The 27,515-nt window shown below is 42.3% G+C and overlaps 1 protein-coding gene across 12 annotated transcripts in view; it reads left to right on the top strand.

The window, feature by feature from the left end:
- Window positions 1–27,515, top strand: part of LOC122784154 (neurexin-3b) — a 279,349-nt gene that overhangs the window by 145,282 nt on the left and 106,552 nt on the right. The window contains exon 1 of one of the 12 annotated variants that reach the window (XM_044049279.1): window positions 22,312–23,560. The exons of the other annotated variants lie outside the window; for them this stretch is intronic. Within the exon in view, the coding sequence (XP_043905214.1) occupies window positions 23,299–23,560 (262 nt within the window). The 5' untranslated portion in view covers window positions 22,312–23,298. Of the gene's footprint in view, window positions 1–22,311; window positions 23,561–27,515 lie in introns of those variants that run through there. 12 annotated transcript variants of the gene reach the window in all.

Genomic DNA, 27,515 nt, shown 5'->3' with positions numbered 1-27,515 from the left:
GAGACAAACAACCATCCACTCTCACACTCCCATCGACACCTATGGTCAAATTTACAGTGCCCAAGTTGTCTAATCCCCATATCTGCATGTTTATGGACTCCAGAAGGAAAGTGGAGAACTCACTGGGAAAGTATTCACACTCAGTGCAGGAAGGCCCTTGTTCCAAACGGGTCGCAAACTGGGGTCTTATTCAGCCGCACCACCAATCTCACAAGAAGAAGATAGGAATCATCTAAACCCATTTATAAAAACATGGACAATTTAATTACTACGGGTTACACATTATACAGCCAGTGACTACCGTGTGTAAACCTGTGTAGTTTAAAAACGTTCTCTCGCTCGTTTACAGGGAGCGACGCATGCACACAGGCGCTCCCTTGCAATGCAAAAGATAGGAAAACAAAGACTGCACAGGCCAGAGTGCCGACCACTACACCGACCAATCATGCTAAATTGAATTGTATGTGGATCTTTCAATGGAACCTGCTTCTGGTTAAGTGACAGCCATTTCTCCCCCCCCCATCACAACACCCTTGGCTGTTTTCAGGCCAGAAACAAAGGCTTCAAGTGTAGTCGCTGAGCACAGAACCTTTTTACACTTGGCTTCCTGAGTGGCGTGGTTGCCACGGGGCGGCGGCGCGGGGCTTGTTCACCGCAGCATCCGTCTTCATCCTCCTGGCAGTCTGAACAAGTTGATATCTACCTGGAGGTCTTATGAGCCACGTGTGCGAAAAATGCGGCTTCTTTATAATGCTCCTATAGTATGGCCACTATGACTAGATCTTTCAAAAGGTATACGTGTATGATTTACATATTAATGGAAAAAAACAGTCCCTTGATACTAAGGTGTTTTGTCATTTCTGGGGCAGTGCAGGACTCACATTTGTGCTTGTAGTGGCACTATAAAATGTAATCCCTTCTCACCCTCCAATAACATGTCCTTAGCCTTCTGCCAGAGCCCTGCTATTTAGTCTTCAAAGCAAGCCAGCATTGGAGTTGAAATAACTGTTATCAATATGACAGGGGCATCTCTGTCTACGTTCAAACTTTGTGTGTGTTCCTGTGTTTGTTTTTTTCTTCCCTTTCTCCCGCTTGCCTACACTGCAGCAGTGTAGGCAACAGAGGAAGAGCTCATAATTAATCCAACACATATAATTGCGCCTCAATCCATCTGGGTGCTTTCATGACATTGTGTTGCTCCTGCCTCCAGATGTGGGTGTTTCATCACAGCCTAATGAGCCTGCGCAAAGTCCTGTGTCTAAAATGCAACCTGAAGATGATAATAATGGAAGCACAGAGAACGCAGACCAGAAAGGGAGCTAAAATCAATTTGAGCTGCTAAACGTTTGACTGGAAAAGACACAAACACCAGCAGTGATTTATTTATTTGTTCTCATGCAAGCCTTGAAATACTGCCTTGCTTCTTTCTCGCTGTATTCACGGTCGCTGGCTTCTAAACCTCATTTTTTTGTTAACATCCCAATCGGACGCCGCCTCTTAACGCTTCAAATAACCGTGAGGTGAGGAGTGGGCCGAAGAGGCTAAACGGAGCTCACGGGGGAGAAAGAAAGTGAGGGGAGGAACAAGAATGTAAAGACGAAGAGGTTATATATAGCACTTTATCAGCGGAGAGCAGCTTCCCTATACCAGATTGGCCTCGTGTGTTTACATGCAGAAAAGGGCCTATCTCGGGGCTACAGCTCAAACTCACGAGGCCTACGTTTTGCCTGCACTGTTCACATGCTCACTCAGCAAGGAGTTGAAGAGTTCACCTGGCAGGCTGAGCGTTGCCTCTGATCCAGTAATACAGAGAGTCAACCCCAGGAAGGCCTATACCGAGGGGGGGGGGCTCAGAGCGCCGAGCGCAGCTCTCGCTGTCGTCACCGCACGCGCTCCCGGGCCACACAGAAACACACGTCTACTTTATAATTCAGATGTTTGTTGCTTCCAAGATTGGGAAAGAAAATAGTTTGAGCCATGGTTGGAAGTTGGAATGTTTTTGTTTTTCCATGCTTGGTTACACGGGGGAACGTCCTTCCATGATGTGACAGTGAAACTACACTGTTTAGCTTTTCAGGCACTGCAGCATGAAATTCCCTCCCCGCCATATCTGTTATTTTTTCAGCACCATAGCTGCTATAACTAAAGCGAGAGAGGGAGTCTTGTTGAAATGAGGGAAAATGAGCCCTCATTCTCTCTCTCACACTCTATGGTTGCCTCTGGCAATGCTTTGGCATCATTGTCCCTAAGTGCCCACAGTCTGGTGTGAGTGAGATGGAACAGGCAGCAGCGAGTCAGCGATCTGACTGCGGGACGGGCAGAGAGTCAATAAGGGAGGACACAGAAAATAATGTTAATAATTAGTATTGGCCGGAGAGCCAGGGTGAACTATGACACGTGTGGCCTCTTTTGCACGCACAGATCCATTCTTTTCAGTGGAGATGCAGCACGTCAGCGTTGCAGTGAGATGTGATCTCAACTTTGCGGAACGCTGAGAGCACTTTCAGCACATCGTTTCATACTCTGGGCAGAGAAGTAGGTCAAACTGGTCTTTGTCAACTCTGACAACTAATCCAGAGAAGCTCCAGGATCATTTGGGGAAAGCGAGGACGCACGCCGCAAACTTCCTTGTCCACATTTATCGAACAGCAAAGCTGGTGTGAGGGACAAGCTGTCATTGTTCTGATTCTTTTTTTTTTTCTACATGAATGTGTTAATTAATTCAGTGAGGCTGCAGCAACTTGGGGCATCTCCCAAGATTCAGACGTGACAGAAGTGCGACCCCACAAGCACCTTTCGTTAAAAACGCAGCTGGCTTCTTCCCTGCATTTTTCAAGCATCCTAGATGCTGCAGTGTGAGCGGTCCCTGTCACATTCACCTGTACTACCTTTTCATGCAGAGGCACAACAGCACTGATTATAACTGCAGAATAAATGTGTTCACTGCTCTAACCTCTAGACACAAACACTCCTTCCTTTTCTATTTTCTTCCATCCGTGCCTCACATTTTTTTTTTGGGTCTTCCTCCTGTTGTGTGTCTGCCTTCGCTGCATTATTAGTGTGTGAGGATTGGCAGGGAGAGATTTTTAATACGCAGCTTCTCTCTTAAGCTTCTTCTGCAGTCTAATGGTGATTGCACCCCCTATTCCCAGTCCTTTCATTCATACCAAAGGACCTGGCCTCATCAATGATTGAACGCGAGCTTGAGCAGAAAGACGGGCAGCAAACCGACAGGAGGGCGAGCCAGGCTGGTTTTATTCTGAGTGATTGCTGTGTGGGTTTGTGAGTGAAACAGAGGCCCATTTTCCAGCTGAGGAGACACTGGTTTGTTTGTTGTTGTTTTTTTGTTTTTTTTAACAGAAAGCTTGGGCAGAAATGCTGGCCAAAGCAGGCAAACAAAGATTAAGGAATGTGTTTGTGTGCGCTCCTCAGTTGAGACCTGCTGAGGTGTTTATCGGCTTCCATCAGCATGTGTGTCAACACAAATGCTATTGCTATCTTTATGACCTCATCAAAGGGGGAGCAGTCTATATTGGCGGGCTCCAGCAGTGAAGCGTTTCCAGCTCTCCCGTTTCTGATGGGCCCTGTGTGGCCTTGCCAGGAGGGATGCATGTGTCAATGGATGCAGATGGCCTTATAATGAGAGACTGAAGAGGATGGATACAGTCATTGGTCTTAATGGAGCCTTACCTTTATTTACGAGACAAGATGCTGTGGTTGCCTAACAAAAAGGGGCAGGGATAATGTCATCACTGTCAGTGTTGTTCCCCCCCGTCAACTGCTCAAGGGTATAGTGTGGGTAGATACTGTATGAGGGTTGTGTGCTGGTGGGGACTCGAGCGTTCACATTACTTTGTATGTGTTTGTGCGTCGACTCGACATGGAGCCACTTTATTAGCCCTGTTGGCTTTTTTTCCCCCCCATTTCATTTCAAATCTTTAATTTGAGTCTCAGTCGCTGCCACCCATTGTTCACATTCCACCATCGCTCTGCTCTGCACAGCTTCACACACACACAAACACCGTCTCTGTAACAGTTCTTTGTGTACTTTGCACCTACATCACTGGCTCTGTTTTGGATGCTTATATTCCTCGTAATTAGGTCACTTAGCCCATTTCATGCTATATAAGAATAAGCAAATCAGTTTTCTGTGCTCAACCATTGTCATTATGCTCTATGTCGAGTAGAAGATGTTTTAACGTGTCATTGTCGCACGATGTCGTGTCTCATTACATCTCTGCGTTGTCTGCTGCTAAGGTTTTCTGCAAATCTGTGCCAGAGAGAGAGAGAGAGAGAGAGAGAAAGAAAAGAAGAGAGCGGGAGTTCAAGGAGGCTGACCTCACTCGATGCGCTATTGATTTGCTCGTTTGGGTTCACAGCGAGAGTCTCACATTGGAACTAAACAGCTGAAGGCTCCAGCTTCAGTGGCAGATGTGAATAAGATCACGTCAGATCACCTGATTTTCTTTTTTTTTCTTTTTTTTTTAATCCCCCCCTCACCCCCTCACAAAAAGAAGTCAAAAATGAAATCACAGAGGTGCATGGAAGGAAAGGTTGTATGTCCTTTCGCTGTGTGACAGTGCAACGCATCACACTTATGTGGAGCTGATCATATCCGTGCTGTTTGTTCATGTTTGTTTACACTGTACATAATTCATATTTACTGTGTGTTTGCTCTGTCTCTGGATGTGGATTCCCGCGGCGCACGGGACCATGAACTGTGCTTTTATTCATACTTTATCTCAAATCCATCTGCCTTGGCGTACACCCTGTTTCACCCCACTGACGTTTTATTGCAAGTGACGGGTTGCTCAGGCACAATTCATTGATTCCTTCAGCCGTCCTCTTTGTCTCTCATTTTGCGGCTGTTTTCTTTTTTTCTTTTTTTTGTCCAGTTTTGTCATCTCTTGTGCGCAAACTGCATATTCAACATTTATGGTTTACAGAAGCTGTCATGTATAATTCAGGCGTGATAACTTCTCTGATGAACTGACCTTGAGGCAGAGCGAGGCTTTTCATTACACTTCAGTAGCCTGATGCTACAGCAGCTTGAAGGTTTAGTGTGGGCTATTTAAGGGCTGTTGGTCTCTCTTTCTGCTGATGTGCACTAACCACTTGCTCCTGAACATGCTGCAATGTGTGTTTGTGTATGCATTTCTGCATTGACTCAGGAAGCACATGCCATGTGTGCCAGCCTGTACGTGTTTGTTATGCTGCAGGCTGTCAGACAAACAAACAAAAAATGTGTTATAATGCAAGAGGAGTCAAAGCCAATGCACAGAAGGTTTACCTCTGATTTACTCGGCGTGAGGAAACACTGAAACCCGATTTAAATAGAGGAACAGGGGCTGGTGACAAGCCAGATAACATTTTCCGACAATGCCGTGTTCCCCGTAGTTTCACGGCTCCATTCGGAAGACAGATTACCGCAGATTAATTCAGTCTGCAGGCGAGAAGCCTGCAGTGGTGCCCTTTAGCATAAACAGGACAAAATGCACTTCAGGTGAAGTGGGCATTTGTCAAGTCACATTGATTATATTGAAGTCGTCAGTGTTTGAATGAAGATATCGGGAATTCTATTGATATTTGAAACCTGTGGAGTCTACTCGCTAGTCGTAGATGGCTCGAGATAAAGGGATGAATAAGGTCAAGCTATCAGTTATACAATTTTTATTTTATTTTCTTATTGGCAATATTTTCAGTGAAGCTGTGCAATCATGATTTTACAGTGTAAACTGTGTGTCACAGTTTTAAGATGATGTAAATGAATTAACGTTTTCAAAATGTCTTGGTAATTTGCTGTATTTTGGTAACACGAACAGATTTTTTCTGTCAGTGGCGATTTCCATTCACTGAGGATTTAGGACTTTGTGTTCAGCTGTCGCTAAGTCTGTTGGTCGTGTGCGGAAAAATGTTTGCGAACCACGCGTCGCAGCGCCTAGCGCGTCCATTATAGACACGTGAAGCTGTGCTGTTATTCCTACAGTCACAGCGTCCTCTGTTCAAATAGCGTGGATTTATGTGGATAACACAAGATAGCATGGCGTTCCTCTGGAGCTGTGAAGTTGTGACAGGAAGTGTCTCAAAAATGGGAAAAGTTAACTCTTTTGATAGATGGCAGTTTTTGTGAGAGTGTATTTTTTTTTCCCCCTAGTGTAAAAGACTTTTTTTTTTTTTTTTTACCCAAATAAAAGGACAAAATTTACTGGAAATCTTCACTGGCAACCAACACATTTTCTCCAGTGCATCAACCCTGGTTCATCTCTCCATAGAAATACAGTATTTTTTTAACATATTTCCAAATACATAATTACTCACTAACGCTCAGAGGTATCATCCTTTACAGTATGTGCTTGGGCTTAAATACCATGTGATTATATTCCTCACAGCTCTTATGGCACATAACAGATTTCGACAGGAGGCTTTAACAGCATATCAAGTCCTGTGTGGTAGTTTGTTACGCCTGCTGCTCATGTGCAAACATCTGCATATCATCACCGCAGCGCCATTTATCCTCGCAACATTAAATCCATTTACCTCTTGCATGCCGCGAGTCTAAATCTGGGGCCGAGTAATTAAATGCCATTCTCTTCCTCCATTAGAGAGATAATTAAGTAGGAAACCGGCACTCGTCTCATTGCACTCTCACACAGAAGTAAATGGAGGATGGGGTGTGTGGGTAAAGTAGATGCTACCTTGACTGAAAATCTCCTGATTAGTGGAGCCACTGGTAATTTCTTCAACTCCATCATTCAATAAGTTACTTTTGTCTGTTTCACTCCGGCTTTCCCAACACTCATCATCCATTGTTTTTCATCAGTGCCATTTTCATGGATTTACGGTGCATAAAAATTGATAAAACTCCGACACTTGGTGTGACATCCACATGGCCCATCTCACTTTAGAACAAGGGCGCTGTATCATCAGGGGTTGTAAGAGATTATTAACTCGGTGAATACGGAGTCTAAACATCCAGCAGAATCCACTTAGCTATTCAAAGAAGCGTGACGGTAAGAGAGTTAGAAGAGATGAGATCAAGTTCCAAGATAAGCATTTTTTTTTTTTTGGAATATTCGCCCAGCCATACTTGGAAAAGGAAAGAGTACTTTTCATCTTTTAAAAAGGCTTACTTGTAAAATGTAGGTTAATGAAAGGAGTTCGTGGCGTGAAGCTCCTTTTCATGCAGGGCATCTGTTAATGTATGTTCTCGTATTGATTTAGCTTCATTTTTAATAATTCATGTCATTTTGTCTTAACAAAATAGAGTCGTCAGTGAATCCCCAGCCTTTGATGAGTGCATGCTGTGCTAATTTATGCAGGTTGCCAAAAATAAGTAAGAAAAGTGAAATCTCTTGAATGTTTTAGTCTTTCCGACACAGCGGAGAGAACCAGTTGTTATTTTAAATGTATCTCGATGGCCATTAAGGCAGGGAGCTTGTCGCTTGCCTGTGAAGGGCCTAAAAGAATGGCAGAACGCGGCTCAGCCCATAGGCGTGAGACACAGACATGCAAGTATGGAGAGCAGTGGGTTTTTTTTTTAAAAGCCTAAAGCTGTTGTCAGCATGCACAGTGTTCAGAGACATTCAGGCAGATGTTCCTGCTCAGGCTTGATTGCCTTCACTGAAGCCCATCAGGGATTGCACTTAGCCCAGCTAGCGCTGGCAAAAAAAAAAAAAAAGAAGACACCCAGGGTCCCGAGTTATTTTAGCGATGCTCAGTTCCATTAGGTGCAGCTGAAATATTGAAGCTGTGTCCATTTTTTCACTGCTTGCCTGCATGTACCTCGCATACGGACGTTCCGGAGACAGTTGGACGAGATTTCTGTGTTCGTATACGGCTTAGAATCTTACTTTTGCCTGGTTGAATTACGTCCGTGTAAATGCACCGCAATCGGTGTGAAATAGGAAGCGAAGATATACGGAATAGCCACTAGGGGGTGACTCCTCAGTTTGAAAGTCTTTGGGATGTTGAGAAATGTACAATGTCAAATGATCTTTAATAGAACATGGCATTTTGTAAACGATGTTCCCATTTAGAGGGAAATAGTGTGATGAAAAGGTGTGGCACATATGAGTGGACACCAGTGTGACTGACAGCTGGTGTCGTCCAATAGCAGCTTGGTGATACTTCTGAACTTCCAGTTTCCAAACTTCCACGATGATGCGCGGCCAAATTGTGATTCAAGAGACTTCAAAACAGTAGTTTTTATATATTCTTTTTACAATTTTCCTTTTTAAAGTAAATCTCCAGTTCAAACTTTACTGTGTTATACATTTAAAACCAGATTGGACATGACCACATGAGATACCATCTAAATATGAACTACTTTATTTAGGGATCTGACTTTGCGATTTCGCTAATTGCGTTGTTTCAAATTTATCATATAGTGGCAAGAGCCCCAAAGAACAGTCAAGCCATGAAATCACTCTCACACTTTACTTAAAGTCATGTGTGTTGCATTTAATGTTTCACTCATTTGTTACATGAGCTGGGAAAGTTTGAGGAATGTTGGGAAGACTCCATTTGAAGGAGATGGTTTAACATTAAAAAAGGTGTGTGTGTGTTTTTATTACTAATTATGTAGCACCTACATTCATAACGGATTAACAACGCTCAGGAGAGAATAGAAAACCAACAGCAAACATATGTTTAATTAATAAGAACATATGGGAAGAATGTAACCCGATAATTAGAGCTTTTTTTTTTTTTTTTGTCATCTGATTTTTATGCAAACTATAACTCCTGTGAGGGACAAGCAAGTGGTTTGAACTTCATTAGAATTGTTTATCTCCCTCAGATGATTCTGCCCGAGGTGCACGTGTTTAACTGCCTTTGAACGGCGGAGCATGAGCATATCTTTTTATCTGCTCGTATCTCACGCAGAGTCACCTGCCTTCTGGGGAGCCAACGTGCCACATGCCTCAAAGGTTAACGCTGAGAAAACAATGCCTTCCTCATGATATTACAGATGTAAAACATAATGATAAATATCACCATTTAACAGCTACGCACTCGGGTAGAAGGAGGTCATTTGTTTGTTTTTTTTGTTTTTTTTTATTTTTGTATTTATTTCACGCGCATAAATACAAGAAAAAAAATAAAAGCGAGTAATAAAAACGTATAAGTGATAGTGTAGTAAAAACCTGTAGATGCTTATAAACATACTAGTTAAAGCAACGCACTCCAAAAATCATTAAAAACTGAAATATTTAATAGTAGCACAAGACCTTTTATTTCGATTGGGTGTTTATTGTATGTGCATATTCATTTCTTATCTGTTTTCAGATCTGCTAGTCTTTAAAATGTGTCAATGAGTTGTTTTCATAAATGGTGATAATGTGTAGAGATGCTTTATTCACTTGATAATCATCACTATAAGCAACAGGCAACCTTTTTGTTCTTAACAATTCCTTTTTCTGATTCCAGAGACCCACAGAGCTGGTGTTAAAACATAGTGTGAAAGGTGAACGCTGTTTAGAATTGGGTTATTGGGTGGCCGAGACACTAACATAATGAAAGCACAGCTTGACGATGATCAAGCTGCGTCTATTTTTGCTTCAAAGTGCTTTTAATGAAACATGTCACTTCCTGTGGATGTGTTTAACAATAATAGGCTTCCCATAGAATCACATTTCATACGGTGACGTTTCTTTGAGAGTGAAACACCTGCAGAAGAGTATGAATATGAACACTGGAAGGACAGAAAACAGCGTAGAACATTTCTGAAACGACTGAAGCAACACATAAGGGATGATAAGATAAGATAAGATAGTCCTTGATTTGTCCCGCAGTGGGGAAATTTGCATTGTTACAGCAGCAAGACAGTAAAGATAAAGATAATAAATAATAAACATGCATTACCAAAAAAGAAAATTACAATATCCGAAGATATGAACGCTTAGACTATAAAAAATTAGTTAAAAATAGAATGTAGAATGTAGATTATAGATAGCAGAATATACACAGTATGGACTTGATATTTAGTTTAGTGCTGTTTAAATTGTGGTGTGTATTTTTTAATTTAATTTCAAGTTGATGCTTCGGCATCGCATCCGACATTCGTTTGTAACTTGTAAGCCACTCCCATTGTCCCTGCTGGCAAGAGTCATATCATCCATTTCTTGTGAAAGTGACCTAAAATGTATGCAACCCCACTTGGGGGGAAAGGAGAGACTCCTTTACAGCCATAATTACTCTGCTCCATATTCATGAGAGAGCATCCAGTGTGAAATGTCAGTGTTTCCCATCATGCTTTGTGCCATCCTCCCCAGCCAACTTTAATTGGACGAGCACAGGTAGCCTAAGCAAGGAGAAGACAGAGCCAGCTTGGATTGTGGTCAAAGGGGCCTGTGGTTGAATTGTATCACCCCACCACAGTATTAACACAGAGTCTCACCAGGGCAGGACGGCCAGTATTCAGCTACCCTGGGGTAATTAAAAAATGTCTTCTGTCTAATTTACACCCAGCTGGTGAGGCATGATATCATTATTGGAATCCATTATAATTCAAGGTTAGTATATGTCTGCGTGTGTTTTTAAAGCAGGAGCGACCTTAAGACGTATGAACGCGGGTTTATTCACTACTCCTCGCGGCACTATGTCATTCTTTTCACCACCCCAGGGATGTGACCCAAAACATCTCCACACACCGTGAGTTCCAGGGCGCCGACAGTTTTTTGTTTTTTTGCAGTGACAGCAGCGTTGCAGAGAGAGGCACACCTGGCCGAGAGCTTCGCATACCTGCTCTGTTACAGTAGTAGCATCTGTTATCCAGGCCCGATTAAGTGTGTTTTGAGGCAAGTACACATACACTAACTGAGCACAGGGACACATCAGCTGCTGAGCATCAACGCCCCTGTCAGCGGTGAAGTGAAGCAGGGAGGGGTTGATTGAGCGATGGGAGGGAGGGAGCGGTACGCCACGTGTGTGTCTTTGTGCGTGAGTGTGTGTGTACTCATTTTTGCTACCTGTTTCTGCACCAGTAGTTCTCATAAGGAACCAAAGCCCGGTCCAGAACCTCATATCTGTAGCTCTAAGGATAGGCTTATGATGTGAAATGTGGTTCGGTGTGGATTAGTCATCACCTGGATGAGGTTAGACTCAGGGACAAATGTTTGGTTGCGCTGTCAATTACCGTGATTCACAATGCAACGCCATGTTTTGTGTTTTTATTGTGAAATTATGAAAGGAAACTCTTTCCAACTCCTGTTTTTACAGTAAAGTCATTTGAGTATTTGTCAGGAATAAGCTGCCATGGGTATCTTCAAGGACCGTGAAATACAGTGTTACTACGCGGGAGACACTGCTCCATCACTCAATTGGTGTGTGGCGTACATGTCAAGTTATTGTAAACAACTGTCATTTTTTAGTGTTAACAATAAAAAGCAACGGTAAACTACTGAGCAAATACAGTACCTGGAACACAGTAATTAATACACGCAGTAATTTGCTTATTGACCACAAATTTATAGTCAAATATATTCACAGTGCTGTCCTTACAAGAATAGCTGAGCACATGTGTTTGTGTTTGAAGATGCTGTGTGTGTGTGTGTTTACGTGTGTGTGTGTGTGTGTGTACAGTATGTAGGAGTGAAGGGTAGCAGGTGATTGTCTATTGTTCTACAAATTATCTGCCAGTCAACTTCCAGCTGGCCTGTGGGTGACACACGTGGGCTGAGTGGCAGGTGCGAGCAATTCAAGTGTGTTGTATCTCCTCCATGTTGCTTTTGTCAAAAACAAGCAAAATCTATGCTTGGAACGATGGCAGAGGCGTGGGGTTGCTTTTGAATAGTCTACTCCACTCCGCACTTGAGCGCACAATGATGCCATTCTCAAACTGGACTGCTTTGTATTGTTGTTCCCGCACAAGTGGAGCTGAGTAGCCGGAATCTTGGGACAACATTGTGATGGCTTTCAGAGGAGGTGTTGAATTGAAAATCCGACTCTCCCTTGTTGAGTGTTATGTTGCCATTGTGGTGTCTTTATTCTCTCTCCTACCTGTAAAGGACATTTGACAAAAAACAACAACAACAACAACAACCTACAACAACAGGGTGTTAAAAACTGTGTAAAAAGCTTGTCCGGTCACAGTAAGGTTTTGTAATCATCATGCTTTTTTTTTACAGTGTAGCTACGTGGTCACATAACAATATGCTGCATCTGCCAGTCACTTGCTGCACCATGTAATTCATAATAACCTTGTAGGATGTGTGAGGTCACTGGGTGCTTATTCTGCTGCTTCCCTCAGAAGCAACATAAAGGAGAAAGTTATTGCTGCTGTGAGAGCTTCCTGGAGTTTTAAAATCTGCCATGGGGAAGATTAAGGGTTGCGGAACATCCTGGCATGTGACAAGTCTATTAAGTAGACTTTGTGGTTGGTATTTCATCCTCTGGTGGGTGTTACTTAATAAAACAGATCTTGGCTTCTCCTCCCAAGCAACTTCCTGTGGCTGTAGACTGACTGGACTGTCGATCTGAACTCTGGTCTCTGGGGTCGTAGCCGTGTAGTTTATGCGACGCCCATCTACCATCTACCCCAACCACTGGCACCTAGTGGATGGTACCAGCTGTCAATCTCTGGTGTCCACTCATATGGGCGTGTAATAATGTTTCTCTAATCTGTAATATAATTTAAAAACAAAATTTGTCTTTCTGCAACTCGCGGAGTCACCCCCTGGTGGTTATTTTTCCGCCGTTCTTCCGAGGCGTCCCTTTTTAAACGGGAGCACTATTTCTGCGTCCAGTCTATGGTCATCATATGCACTTTCACATGAAAAACAACCATTTCCTGATCTGCACGTTTGTGGATCCTGAGTGAAAGCTGTTCTCTGCAGTGTTTTGGTCACAGAATAATGGATATCCTCTGTGCCTTCAATCAAGTCGTCAATTTTCTCCAAAAATGTAATTTTGGTAGCTTTCAAGCAACGAAGCAAGGCTTACAGTGGAGTGATAGAAGCACTAATTCATTTTTCAACCCAAGTGAAAACTTCGACAATAGTTGAAATAGAGCTCAACCAACCTTTTGTGTTGTTTGTTTTTAGATAATAGGATAATCTCTCTACGCTTTTCACGGGCAGTTTGTGCACATGGAAGGGAACACGTGCGTGCCGCTGCCTCAGTGCTTTATGTACATCCACACTCCCGCCTCTAAGTGAGCATAGGCAACATGAACATATTATTGTTGTGATGGTTTCTCATTCCTACACCATCCCATAAGCAATCATCTCTGTCTCTCACCCACTCAGCCATCACATGTATCACACACAGAGCAAAAAAAATCCCCGGGCACTTTCTCCCTCAACGAGGTATGATCCATATTTCATATATTGCCTGTAAATCGCTTGGCAAGAACTGTTTTGACGAAGCCTGGGAAGTGGCAGGGGGCAGATTGGCTCTGTGCCTGACTCTTACTGTACCCAGAATACAAACAAGCCTTTCACCGAAACTGTAAAACGCAGTATTTTAGTCACTTTTCAAGGTTGAAATGCTCGCCATTACAATTCCTTTCAGCAATCTAGTGTGTTGTACCACTTTATCATCACGGTGGCAAACCAGTGTGTATTCATTGGAACCAATTTGCGCGGGGTGCATTTAGACAGGGATTAAATGTTGAGAAATGGGAAAAGGCATCATCAGGCTTTGTGAAATAGAGCAATCAAAGTCCCATTCTGCTGTAAAGTAGTGCCAGTTCCAGAATGCTGCTCCTTCCGCCTCTCTTCAATCATCAAACATATCCTCTGTACAGTAGAGACCAAACACGGTATTTATTCACTGTACTGAAATTCTTTAATTGCAGAACTCTTCCACTAAGTCACTTGAGCAGCAGGAACGTCTTACTGTGATCCTGTGGAGTCCAGGTTCATCTCTCCACCTTAGATGGAGGTTCAGCTATATGTGTTTACTGTATACATTCTGATCCTTTGATCCTGGATCGCACTGAGGACAACAGCTCATCCCTTTAACGTCCACTGAAGGTTGATGTCAAGGGAGAAAGAGGAGAACAGTTTGAAGAGTTTTGTTTCTGGGTCTGTGCTTGTTTTTTTGTTTGTACCTTCACTTGTGGGATTTGGAGAGATTTTTCTTCTGTGAAGGCCAATTTTTTTTTTTGTTTTTGGATGGGGGTAAAGGTTAGACACAGCTAAAAGTTGTTTTTGAAATGATTGAGGAAAATACTTGGACCTTGGTGAGAAGAACATTACCACTCTCAGAATGGAATCACAGTGAGCGAGCTTAGCGTAGTTCGTGAGAGCCAAACACTTTTGTTTATTTTTGTGAAGAAAATTTGGCAGGAATATTGTCTCTTTAAGTCTTTCAATGACTGTTGCTAATGTAGGAATGTAGTACATTGAAATGCAAACAAATATCCATTATATTCAGGCTATTGTCATATGATGAGTCATACAAACACATACATACAAACACTCTCTGTCAGGTCTGATAGTATTGCTTGACAGAGCTCATTTTGCAGCTGAACGATGCGGCATGCAAATAATGTCGCAATCGTTTTCTCCAGGACTAAAAAGAAGCTGATTAATCACATCAACAACAAAAAGTACAGTTTTTCATTCATGTGTTACCTTTAAGTTAACTTGCTTTGATTTGTTGTTCGTCTGCCTGATTGTTCGCAAAAGGCATTTCAGTTGGCAATCATTGATAATGCCCTCTCTAAACTGAAAATGAAGTGCGAGGTTCCAAACCCCTTCTTAAATATAAACTATTTGGGCGATGTCAGGTCTATCAGGTGGAAAAAAATTGGTTTTCTGTCAGACCTGCATGTGCCAAAAATCACAAGTGCTCTCTTTGGCATGAGCACACTGTATAATGTCAAGGGTTTGTATCTGCGGCAACTGAGTCAAGTATATTTAAAGGTTCATACTGGTGTATATTGAACAGTCCCTGCACTCCGTGCATAGAAGTGTAATAAAAATAGGATGTCAGTCAGTGTGGATGACAGATAGTTGGGTAAAATCTGTGTATGCTGGTGGAGGGGAAGATTTTATTTCCATTTTATTTCCAGCACTGTATATGAGCCTGGAATTGATCATCTCGTCTGACTCTAATCAGAAAATGAATAAGTGTTTTCTCAAAATGTCGAACCACAATGAAACTTTATTGATTCCCAGAAGGGAAATTCCCACATTACAGCAACAGTCTACGAGGACAGGAATATAACACATAGCTTTTAATGTGAAATTTAGGCATATGGTGTTGAAAGACTATTTAGGTGCAATTGGAAAGTATTTGTGGACACCGGCTCTTTATTCAATAAACAAAAATGAACAACAAAGCGAAAAAAAGAGAAGAATTCCTCACACGTCTACTGCATGAAAACAATTGGCCTTGACCAGACACTACCAAGTACTTTGAAGCACCTGTGGCAGCGATTATAGCCCGAAGCCTTCCACGGTATGTTGCCACGAGCTTTACCCGGATTTGGGGATTTTCTGTCATCCCTCGCTGCAGATGCTCTCCACATCAGTCAGGTGCTGTGTGTGGACCATCGGTGGTCAGATATTTCCATCACGGGATGGGTGTCCGCTGATAAAATAACTGCCGAGCCAGCAGTACATCTGTAGATTTGACTCGAGAGGAGTTTTTATCAAGAGGAGTTTGCCAGCTTTAGACTTTGTACATGATAACAGTAATGTGAGCTATTTTGTTTCACTGAAAAATGTAGATAGATTTCCTATTCAGGTGTTTTTGCCAAGACAAATTTACATACTTTACAATATCTAAAGGCATGAGAAGACCTTTTTTTGCTCTTCTGCTTTCTTGTGCAGATGGGCTGTGTTGAGATTTGTGGCCCAAAAAGTGTCCACTATGAATGTTAAAGGAAGTATAACATGTGAGAGTGGTAACTTCATTTGTCCCTGTGGGGAAATATTCTTCTCACTTTCTTCCATCCAGTGGAAAAAAAAAAAGCTTTCCCAGAGCTGGTGTATATTCAGAGTCTTAATTACTCTGGGACACCTAAGCAGTGATAGTGCCTGCCAACACGAGTTAAATCCAGGTTATCCGTTTGAATGATTCCCCCAACTGCATGGCAGCCATATTTTCTTAATAATTCTTTGTTGCCTTATGTTCTGCCTTCTTTATTTAGCAGGCTGTTTGAAAGTAATAGCTCTAATTTAGTCATACTTTATCTTCAGACAGCTGCGGTTCACACGCGGGTCTGAGTAAGACTGGAATGAGGCCCCGTTACGCCGTCACATTACTGTCTGTAGTTTGAGAACGCCTCTACTTCAGGTACCATTTATTTTGGTTAGTATTTTATTATTTCTTATTCCTTTCTTTGTTCAAGTCTCCGTAGCATAATAAGAATCTGAATCTCCTCTTCAAAAACGGGAACACGGAAATCTAATGAATGTTCCCACATTGAACGCGTTTGCAATAAAGGGCCTAATCCACAGATACACATTACACTCATCTTTATTTGTGACAAAATAAAAAGTAACTGGCATCTCTTTTTTATCACACAGTCATACGTATATATGTATGAACCTCTAGGACAAATGCTCATGTGTCAGCTTGTGTGTGCAAGCTTTGCACACTTCAGCTAAGCTCATCCTGAGGTGTTGTCCTCCAATCGAGGTTTGGGGCTTCATTCATAAGTCATACGGGTGTTACTGCATTTTTAATCGTTCAAACCAATGGCCAGGTTTCAATTGCCACTTGTCAGTTTTGATTTTATGATTCATCCATTATTAAGCGTGTTAGCCCGCAGTGCAGCGCAACGGGCAGATTACCACACTCGGGCCACAGGCGGGGGGTGTGAGTCTACTTTGTTTGTGTGTCGACAAGCGAGTTTGCATTTCAACCGTTTCAATTTTGTCTCAATCGCGGCGGAGGACGGTGGGTGGGGAGGGGACGGGTTGGTCGGGTTCATAAAAATATTTTTCAACATTATTTCATTTTGCAGCTTGATTTTTTTCCTTTACTTGACATCTCTATTTAGGTGATTGAATAGTGTACAAACTCCCAACCACAAATTGGAAATTGTGACCACTGCACAGTACCAGAAATAAACCCGCACAACATTTACTTGACTTTTGTCCTTTGATTGATTGATATTATAAATATAGTGATAGCCAGCGGCAAAAAAAAACCAAAAACCTTACCTCTTTGAAATCAAATATCTTTTTTAATTAAATTAAAATGTGTTGTTTATCAAAATAGTTAATTTAATCATGTATTAATCAATGATTAAACAAATAATGGTTGCAGCCCTGCTCTCATGGGGAAAAATGATTAAGTCACATTTATCCCACTGGGCTAAGCTTCTAAGATTCTAGCTGTTGTGATCGCATGACGCCTTTTCCCTCTTAACACAAGTGTGTGGGTTGTGTCGCACACTTTCTCTCAGTCTCTAGTGGCTGCTGATGGGGCTTTAGATTTCTGATGTTAATTTTATTTTTCCCGTAGTCTATTCCAACATTTGGATATGTGTTTGGCATATATTTTTTATATGTATATGTATATATAATATGTACATATATGTGTGTGTATATATATGTATGTATATATATATATATATATGTATATGTATATATAATATGTACATATATATATATATATATATGTATATATATATATATATATATATATATATATATATATATATATATATATATATATATGTAGTATATCTATATATATATATATATATAGATTAAAGGTTTGATGCCTGTATTAGAAATGATTTGGAACTACAAAGGATTATCAGCTGTGGCATGATGTGAATTACCATCGAGCTTGATAACACAACAGCTCTCCAAATTCACCCCAACAAGCACGCACACAGACACAGGCGGCTTGGAGGAAAAGGAGTGAAGCTGACTTGAAAGACGGCTTCAAAAGATGTTTACTGTATTGCTGTCGGTATTGTCACCGTTCGCATGGGAGCGTGTCATGTGTCTCCTGTGCCCGGCTGTGATGCTCCAAATACGCGGCGACGCTCTTTCTCCTCTGCCAATCCTCTTCTAAAGCCAGTCACTTCAAACGGGCAGAAGTTTGAAAGCTGCATGTGTATGCATGCGTGTAAACATCGCATGTTAGCACTTACGTTAGATTTCAAGGTAGGAAAGTAGAGTAGAAGAGTAGAACTTTTTTATTAACCTTTATTAACCAAAAACACTTGAATATTGCGTGGAAGTGGCCAGATGGTTCTGTCACATCCATAAACAGCCAAATCCAGGGAGATGCTGAGATGACTACAGTTGCTGCAGCTTCACTGAATCAATGAATGCATTAAAAAAAAGAAAAAAAAACAGCAAGGGATTACAAGTGCAGTCTTTGAATCTGCTTTACCCTTAACCAGCTGTGTGTGTGGGGAAGAAAAGGACATTGAACCTTTTTTTTTTTTTTTTTCATCAGATCCGTCTGGATGATGTGAGGTTCAGAACCTATTTCAAAATCGACAAAGACCACGTCTACCTTACGTTTGAGAGATGTGCTTGAAAGCGCTTCTTTCTGCCTCCCGAAAAGTTTAAATATTTCAATCTCTGCACGTGCCAAGAATAGCAGGACTGTGAGTCATAACGGCGTTGTTCTCTCCTGAATTCTCTCTTATCACACTATGTCTGAAAACATGAAAAAGACACTTATATTTGTTGGTTTATGAATGACGGACTGTCATTAAAATGTCCTTTTTTTAAATGTAAATGTTATTTTTGAAGCTGTATTTGCCGGTTACATGTTCTGCAGTATACTGTAAGTACTTAGACCTACTCTGCCAGATACAAACAGATACGTCACTCGACACTTTTCTTTTCATTTTGAACTTGAAAATGTCATATTTTCCCCCTGTTGCTGTGTTGTTTGGTTTGAGTGTTGCTCCTCAGCCTTTTCCAACCTGTCCTCCATCTGAAACTATGGGTCGTTTTGGCCAATAGTAATTGTCTAATCTCCTCTCCATTATAGATAGAAATAAACTAGCTGTAATGAAGATACGGTTCAGAACAATACAATGGAACCAAAGTCTCTTGCTGGAGGATAATGGGTGAAACCATTCTCCGAAGCATAAATTAAAAAATGTAGCACGAGTCATTAAGAAATGATCAAAAGTATAAGGAGATGGAGTATAAATGAAGCTTTACTCTGCTATATCGACTATAGAACATGTACAGTCATGTACTCGAGCTATTAAATCAACACACTGATTCATTGTGTAAATAATTGTTAGTCTCAGCGAGTTTCACATCCGTTGATGTTTGTGTCGGGTTCACTTTCAATTTGACTATCCGGCGACGTCCCGGTACTTATTAGATATGAATGAGCACTTGAGGTTAATAGAGTTAAGAGATTTCCATCCGCCTTCCCTTTGTTTCCCCACTCTCCTGTGACATGAAGATGTTTTGCGCTCCATTTGCCTGCGCGTAGGGCAGGCAGAACACACTTCATCTGTCACAGAGAGACACCACAGAGAAATCAGAATGTAAAACACTAATTAGCCCTGATCCTGATGAGGGTTCATTACCAAGTCAGCATGAAACTCCACGCTCCCAAGATCCTTATTGGTTGACTAGGTTGGAGCAGAAGACGCAGCGTTTTAGGCTCCGGCGTGGCGTAACGCTGGGCAGCAGACATCAGGTGGTGTGTTTCCTGCCGCATGCATGCATGTGTGCTTACAGGCGCGGCTCGCTTGCTTACGCGTGAGTGTGTGTGTGTGTGTGTATGCAAATGACTGAGCCCAGTTGCTGAGCAGCTGTTGTGGCTGCGACACACAGGGAAAGTCAGCGTCTCCGTTTGCAGCATCAGTGTCCCTGAATTCCCCGCTGAAAGGCCGAGCACCCTGATGGGTCATTTGAACAAGATTGCGGATCAACCGTTCACTCGCTTCTACTGCGCTATAAAGAGAATAGCCACATTCTGGATGGTCCACTTTAGCTGCAGGGCAAGAAGGGTAATGATCAAGGTGACATATTGCTTTCTTTTCCTTTCCCTATACACCTTCGCAACACATGCACCTTTTGTGCGGGAGAGTTTCTTATATATAGGCATAGCTGCTTATTACTCAGCGTGAAGCCTTGGGTATATACGTCTCTAAACGCACGGAATGTATTATGCAACGACGTAGATAAAGTGTGCGGTGACACTATGAGAGACGGAGTGTGTAAGATAATGTCGCATTGGAACTTTACAATTTTATTGGTATCTCAATTTTAAAAGTTTCATCCAGTGTTCAGACTTAATTGGAGAAGACACTGACGCACACGCTCTTAATTTGATAAGGTCTCACCTGAAAGAAGTGTCGCAACTTCAAAATGAAAAGACGATGGAAAGTTTCACGTCTTGAGTCGCGAGCCCGGAAACGGACCGACGCGAGTGGATGATTTGAATGAGTTTCAATCTCGTCAGCGTCCGTTATGCTTCCTTTACAGAGGATCAGACTCGGTCGACCCTGAGAGCAGACACGATGTGTTGTCAGAGGGAAAATAAAAGCACGTGCTCACACAGCACAGTAGCAGACGATGGCGAATCTTAGTAAAATCACATCAGTTTGTACTGTCATGATATATTTAGTTCATATATTTATATATATGTGTATATATATATATTTATATATGTATATATTTATATATGTATATTTATATATATGTGTATATATGTATATATATATTTATATTTATATATGTGTATATATATTTATATTTATATATGTATATATATACATATATTTATATTTTTATATATGTGTACATATATACATATGATGATGTGCTGTCAATATGGTCAGCAGGAAATTAAAAACTGCATTTATAGTATAGTCGTAGAGTACAGTGAATGAAAGGGTTTACAATACTGAAGAGCTTTTGGAAACTGGAACATTTGTAGTATTAGAGTATGTTTTAGAAAATGCTTCCTAGATTTGCTGTGAAATACAAACACAGTGACCGCAAGAATAAAAGCATGTAAAAGAAAATAAAGAAATAATTAACAAATACTAAGGCGAGCACTTAAAATGAAAAGGAGTAAGTACTTAACCTCTATCATCTATATAGCTCTTATTTGCAGTAGCTTGGTGTAATTGTTCCACTGAAACATTACATAACATAAATGCAACACATGTGCTCACATATTTATTCACACGCTCCCTGTTCTGTAAAAACACCCTGATCCAAACTGCTGCCTCCCTTTACCATGAATCAATAGATGTCGGAGTGTCCCCCTCTCCTCCGCCGTTCATTTGCCCATGAAACATTATCTCCGTGTTTCGTGCTCACAACAAGCGGTACAATAATTGCGCCCCCAGGTGTCTCGCAGAAGGACTCCTTCTAAATGGAAAAAAAAGAGACATCTTGACAAATACAAAAGAACCAGAGTGAAGCTGCAGCTCTGAAGGGGCTGTGAACAGATCCTCCCCAAAGCTAACAATGAGTCACACATTTGGAAAGTTGGGCCTCAATTACAACACACCAGCCACAGGCACAGCCTTCAATCGATGGACATCCGTTCCTCTTGTCATTTTCTTGTAATTTTGAAGGTCAGCATCAAAACACTTAACACTTGCGTCGGAGCGATTTATCTTGAGGAATCCGACACTGAATCTACCTGCAGTGGACGTTTAGTATTTCTTTCTGTCCGCGTCCACAGAGACCTTCCCTCACCCCGCTCTGAAGACTGGAAGATTGACAGAACAAGGAGTTTCTCTCTGTCACTTCTGCTTTGGCGTGGAGAGATTCCGCTGCTTTGAAATTCACCAAATCTGTTGCCATGTGCATTATGCATGCATCTTTTCTTTATTTTTTTTATTTTTAGTTCAGCGGTTTTGGCTTCAATAGGCTTTTTAGAAGCATCAAAACATAGGAGGGAGGAGAAGGTCACATGCTGTTGCAGGGCAAGTGACACTCTGTTACCCTGAGCTGTTTATTTTTTTTCTTTTATAAGTCATACCAGGCTTGCTGGTGGAAATATTATTATACATCCCTTTCAGTTTTTCCCTCACCCTCTCATTTATCTCTCCCGTACTCCTGCTCTGCCTTTCATTCCCTCATCCTTTTCCTCTCTTCCCTCCCTCACATCTCTTCTCCCTGTGACTAAAGGCAGCCCACTCCTCTGCAGTGGCTGCCTGCCTCCCTGATTTGCTCGCTGCTCAGGGAGGATTTGCATAGACTGGCCCACTTGCTGCTCCCTCCCCTCCCTCTTTCCCTTCCCCTCCTCTTCCTCCCTGCCTCTGCCCCATCATCTTCACTTAGTTTCACCTGAGCCCTCATCCTCTCTTCCCAACTCTCTCTCTCTCCTCCATTCTCTCTTTGTCCCTCTCTCCTCTCCTCGCTCACTTCCCCCACCACCGCCGCCGCCGCCGCCTCTCCATCTCGCCCCCTTCCCCACAGTTTCTCATTTTCTCCTCCGATTCTTTCTCCCTGGCTTTTCTTTTCTCTTTCTTTATCTGTCTGCAAATCTGTCTCTCTCTCTCTCCACTGTGGAGTAATACAAAGAGCTATCAGTCTGGGTCTCCCTGGGTTAACAAGCCAGACCACTTCACTTCACTGGGGACACAAAAAGAAAAGAGGAAAAGTCAGACAAATATTGGATCCAAACTTAAAGACGGAAGATAAAGCACGTGTGGGGATCTTCACCTTCCATTGAGACCCTGTGAGGGAACTGTGAGGGAGCACAGGGGGGTGTGTTTCTGCCGAGACGATACAGAGACAGAAAGCTGACAGTTTGCCCATGCTGGAGTGTGTGTGGAGCTCCTCGTCTCGCTGCTGTTCCCTCCCTCCATCGCTCCCTCCTCCTTCGGTCTCATAGCCGAGGCTGTGTATTATCTGTGGCTTGACAGAGCGGAGCTGTGCAGAACGAAGCGGAGCGAGCGGACAGAAGGCTGCAGCGCAGGCTGTTCTCTCTCCTGTCACTCACTCTGTGCCTGCAGGTGAAGGAAGGCGCGCAGGGACACAGGTGTCGCCCCCCGTGAAAGTGTGCATGCACAAACTCGCGAGGTGCCTGCGCACGCACATGCAGGGCTACATGGTCATCAAAGGAAAAGCCACAGGGTGATCCTGCCAAGAACAGAAAGTAAAGACATATTGGATTGTGGTTCAAAGAGCCAGCAAGCAAACGGAGAACAGCGGGAGCTCTGCCGCCTTCCAACGAGAAGAGTCCAAGAGAGAAGCCTGAGCTGCAGTTTGTTTGGAGGGAACTGTGGGATCTTACATTAACCCGGAGCGTGTGTTGATTTCATTCTGTTATGGAGTTTCCTGCTGAATCCTGGCTACAGGAAGGTCACTTTTTCTGAGAGCCTCGCACGTCTTTGTTACTCAATTTTAAAAGATCCAGAAGACGGGAGGGGGGCTGTGAACGATGCTCCCCAAAAGGAAGCCCCAAGAGGGCCAGCTGTTCTGGATGTTGCTCCTGGCAGTGGAATGGATGGCGATGGGTGCTGCCTTGGGCTCCTCCTCTTCGTCATCCTCCGACCTTCATCTCCTTTCCCCTACCCCCGGAGCCCCCCTGCCTCATGCCTTGCCCCGACCTGATCACCCACACCAGGGCCCTCAGGGGCCCAGGCACCACCAGCCACCTGTGTCCATATACCGCTCACCGGCCTCGCTACGAGCCGGCCACGGTGAGTCCTGTTCACCACCTTTTTCCCCCCTCTTTTTTTTGTCCCTCCCCCCCCCCTTCCTGTCCATTTATCATCATGACCCATCCCAGTCACAAGGAGCCATCTGTAGTAACCTCTTCTCCTCCACTTCCCACCTCCCACTGCAGATCGGTCTTTGTCTTACTTTTCTCGCTCACCCGTACACCACGGCACAGAGAGCTAATGATAGTTGACAGCAGCTGTGCATCATGGATCTGTGCCTCATTTATGAGATTATAGGTTTAATTGTCAGTGAAAGGCACTGACGAGCAAATCACCCACAGTGTGTCTATCAAATGAGGAGCAAGCCGCAACTTTGAGTCTCCACGATCCAACCTCGTAGCTGCTGAGCGAATAACTGTACGATGTTCCCCCCCATCTTTAATTCCACTCTGCTTTTTTTTTTTTTTTCTCAAGGTTTTGTTCTGTTTGAAAGATTAAGATCAAATGAAACCCATTTTTTTCTTCAGAAATTCTCTTTCTCGAACAGCAGCACAAGCTTTTCCTCTCTCCAAGTCAATGTACACACCCCGGAGGGAGAATAAGCACCGGTGGTCAAATGCCTTTTCAATATTGACTTCTGCTTTATAGGTACTTAATGTGATCTATTTGCAGCATTAGCCGCGACACAGACATCAGTTGAACGATCTCGACTTTCTCTAACAGAACAGAGCTCACACTTGTATTTAGCTTTACTCTGTCCCCATGGCCTCGTTAGACTGCCTGATATTTACTTATTTGTGTCGTTTGAATTCAACTATCTGATTTTCATTTATCAAATTGTGTATTTGTCCTACTATAATTATCTGGCTTTGCTGCTATGTATAGTAAGTTAAAGAAGTCTTGAGCAAAAGAACTAAATATCATATTTAAGTAGGATTCAATTTGATTAAATTATCCAGGTTTGGTTATCTACCAAAATTCAAAATTGGTCTAGCATTTTAAACATGTTTATTTGTGTATACTTTTTATATATTGGATAATACAACTAAGCTTTATTTAAAACATGCCTGAAAAAAACAGAATCCAAGAGGCCTAAAGAGGCTAAATTCTGCATTTGGGAAATGTAATATGTGCCAGACTGTGGTTCCCTGCGAGGAGATCAAATCTATTTGAAAAATCTATTCGAGCCAGGTCTATGCTTGACTCCTTTTAACACTCCGAGGGCTCATTTTTAACATGTTGAGGGCTATTGGAGCAGATGAGCCTGACAGGCAGAGGAGGCAGGAGAGGGAGAGGGATCTGCATTACTAATACGGAATGTGCAAACCATACAAAGTACAGGAGTCTGGGCAGGAACTGGGTGGCAGCCATTTAAGAAGCCATATGATGCTTTATCCATGTGCGCCAGAAAAGCAGCGCGTCGATTGATTTATGTTGCTCTCACTTTCTCCATTTAATCATTTATCCATTTCATTCCCCACAGATTAGTTTCGTTCTCATTACATTTGCTCATATGGAGGAAGCGGCACTGGGAGGATTCTCAATGAGTATTTATTTACACGATATTTGTTCTTAATGTATGTATTCCGGTTTAAGGATCCACACGCTGTAAACACTGGATGCTCCTTTTATTAGCCACCTTACAGTTTCCATCACTGAGTCACATATTAGTTAGCTGCGATCGGTTCTGCTTGACTTTTGTGTCAAATTTGCATGCAGAATGTGGTGACTCGTACAGAGCGAGATCAAAAAAAAATCAGGAGATTATCAGGCATGTGTCTGTGTATATGTGCGTCAGTCGGTGTGGGTGTGGGGTTGTGTGTGACTTCCATTTCAGCAGCAACAGATTGACCCTGTTTCTTTTTCTAAGGGATTGCGGTTACAAATTTCCGGGGAGACCTTGAACCATAACGCACAGACGGAGAAAGATGCGCGGTGCTTCTCTCCGTACAGTACACAAGTCTGGCTTTAGTTCAAGGACAGGGTGCACCCAAGCTGTAAACAGCTGACTGCAATCTATTAGACGCGCTCTAATCACAGGCGGTACATTTACTCCTCCCACATCGATGCTGCCTCACACCGCAGCCAATGGCGAGGCTTCCACCTTTTTCAGCCGGCTTAAAATGTTTTGCTTGGGCTCACTTTTGTACGAGGGTTTCTAGCTCTACGCTCGATGTGACTATTCGTAAGTCAGTCACATGACTTAAATTGACATTTTGATTGGCGATTTAGCGCTTACAAAGCTAAACTATAGTTACCTAGCACGTAACACTTCCGCATCCGTGTTCTGATCTCTGATGGCAAATATAAAGGCAAACCAATTCATTATTATCATCATTTTCTTCATTAATATCTATTTTTTTTATGATTAAACCAAAGTCATAGCATAGAGCAGGAGAGGGCTCAACAGTGTCTCACGTGCTGGTATCCGACGGTGCATATTCAAACGCTGGCTTGTTACTGACTGGCACAATATGTCTAATAACGGTAAAGTGAATAAGGTGTTAATCAGTAAATAAAGCGCCAATGTGGATGTTTGATCATTTGAGTTTTGTCAATAGTTTGAAGTGTGATTTGATTGACCCGCGGCAAGATCTTCACTTGTCTTACTGGTTTTACAAGCATATCCAATTCTAATCTAATCTTCTGTTCACATTATATATCACCAGTGATCAGATCAGATCTGCGTGTGTCCATATTGTCATTGTGTAGTCTTCCACATGTATTTCTATAGTGACAGGCCACGCCCCGGAAAAACAAGTGGTCTAAACGAAATTGTCAAAATGGACGACAGATAAATAAGATAAATAGACAAATTAACTACACTTTGAAATCCTCTCTAAATGACCGAGACGTTCAGATTGAAACGGATCCGTAAAAAAATCCAGTCAGAAACGCGTTCGAAGCGACTTCCATCGCACCTCGACACAATGACACATGTTTACATGTTTTGTGTACACATAAACACAACACAACCCTAGGGGACTCGTATGTAAACTCTTAATTAGAGCCGGTGACTGGGAGTGATCCTCTCTCTGAGGGCAAAACAGAGCGGAAATATGTATAAATAAGCGAGTATATGTTCTGCCATAGGCATGAAACACAACTTACAATATCTTCGCTGTTATTTTATTTATTTACTCCCACGCTGAGGAGAAAAAAACAAATACATCACAACAGGCAGTATTTTATTAAAAAGATGCAGGAACAGTAATAAGTTATTTTAAGTATAATCCACTTTATACTTATACTTATACTCCACCATTTTATGCTATTTTTTTTGAAAAACAGGTGTTTTTAATTATTATTATTATTTGTATTGGTTTGACGCAGTGCACAGCAACTTCTTTGTTGATTTTTCCATTTTATTAGTAGCTTGTATGTACTTTTGGTTGTGTGTGTTTGAACTGAACTGACAAACAATGCTAAGTATACTTACTGCACGATCTCTGCAGCGTCTTCATCAACACCATGAATAATCAACCGATGTATCACTGCCTGACAACTCTGAAATCACGTGAAGCAGATTATTATGCACGGCAACAAAGCGCCGCTCTAAATTGAGCCAATTTTGTTTTTTTTTTTGTTTTTTTTTTTAAGTGAGTCACAACTGCTTTGAAGGACTATAACAGAGCGTCTTCTCTTGCCTATGCATGTAACAGTCGTGTAATGCAGATAAAAAAAAAACCTCTTCCACACAGAGTTGACCTGCTATACTGTCAGTCTTGAGAAGGATGGATGGATGGGAGCCCAAAATATTGTTGTTTGTTTTCTCCTCTCTCTCCCTCCCTCCCTCTCATAGCTAAGCCTCAGCTCCGTGATTTGAATTGAGGCTGCGTCAAATTCCCATTTTCTTTCACAAACTATCAAAGGATTGACATTTTTAGTTTAAGTCTGCTATATTTTCTTCCTCAGGCCCTTGACACTGTTAGGGAGAAGTCTCTGTATTGGCACTTTAACTGAAAAATGGATTCTTCTCGCTGCCAGAGGAATA

This window comes from Solea senegalensis, linkage group LG17, assembly GCF_019176455.1.
Source record: "Solea senegalensis isolate Sse05_10M linkage group LG17, IFAPA_SoseM_1, whole genome shotgun sequence".
NCBI lineage: Eukaryota > Metazoa > Chordata > Actinopteri > Pleuronectiformes > Soleidae > Solea > Solea senegalensis.
Note: the sequence above shows the minus strand (reverse complement) of the source record. Positions and strands in the feature narration are given on the sequence as shown.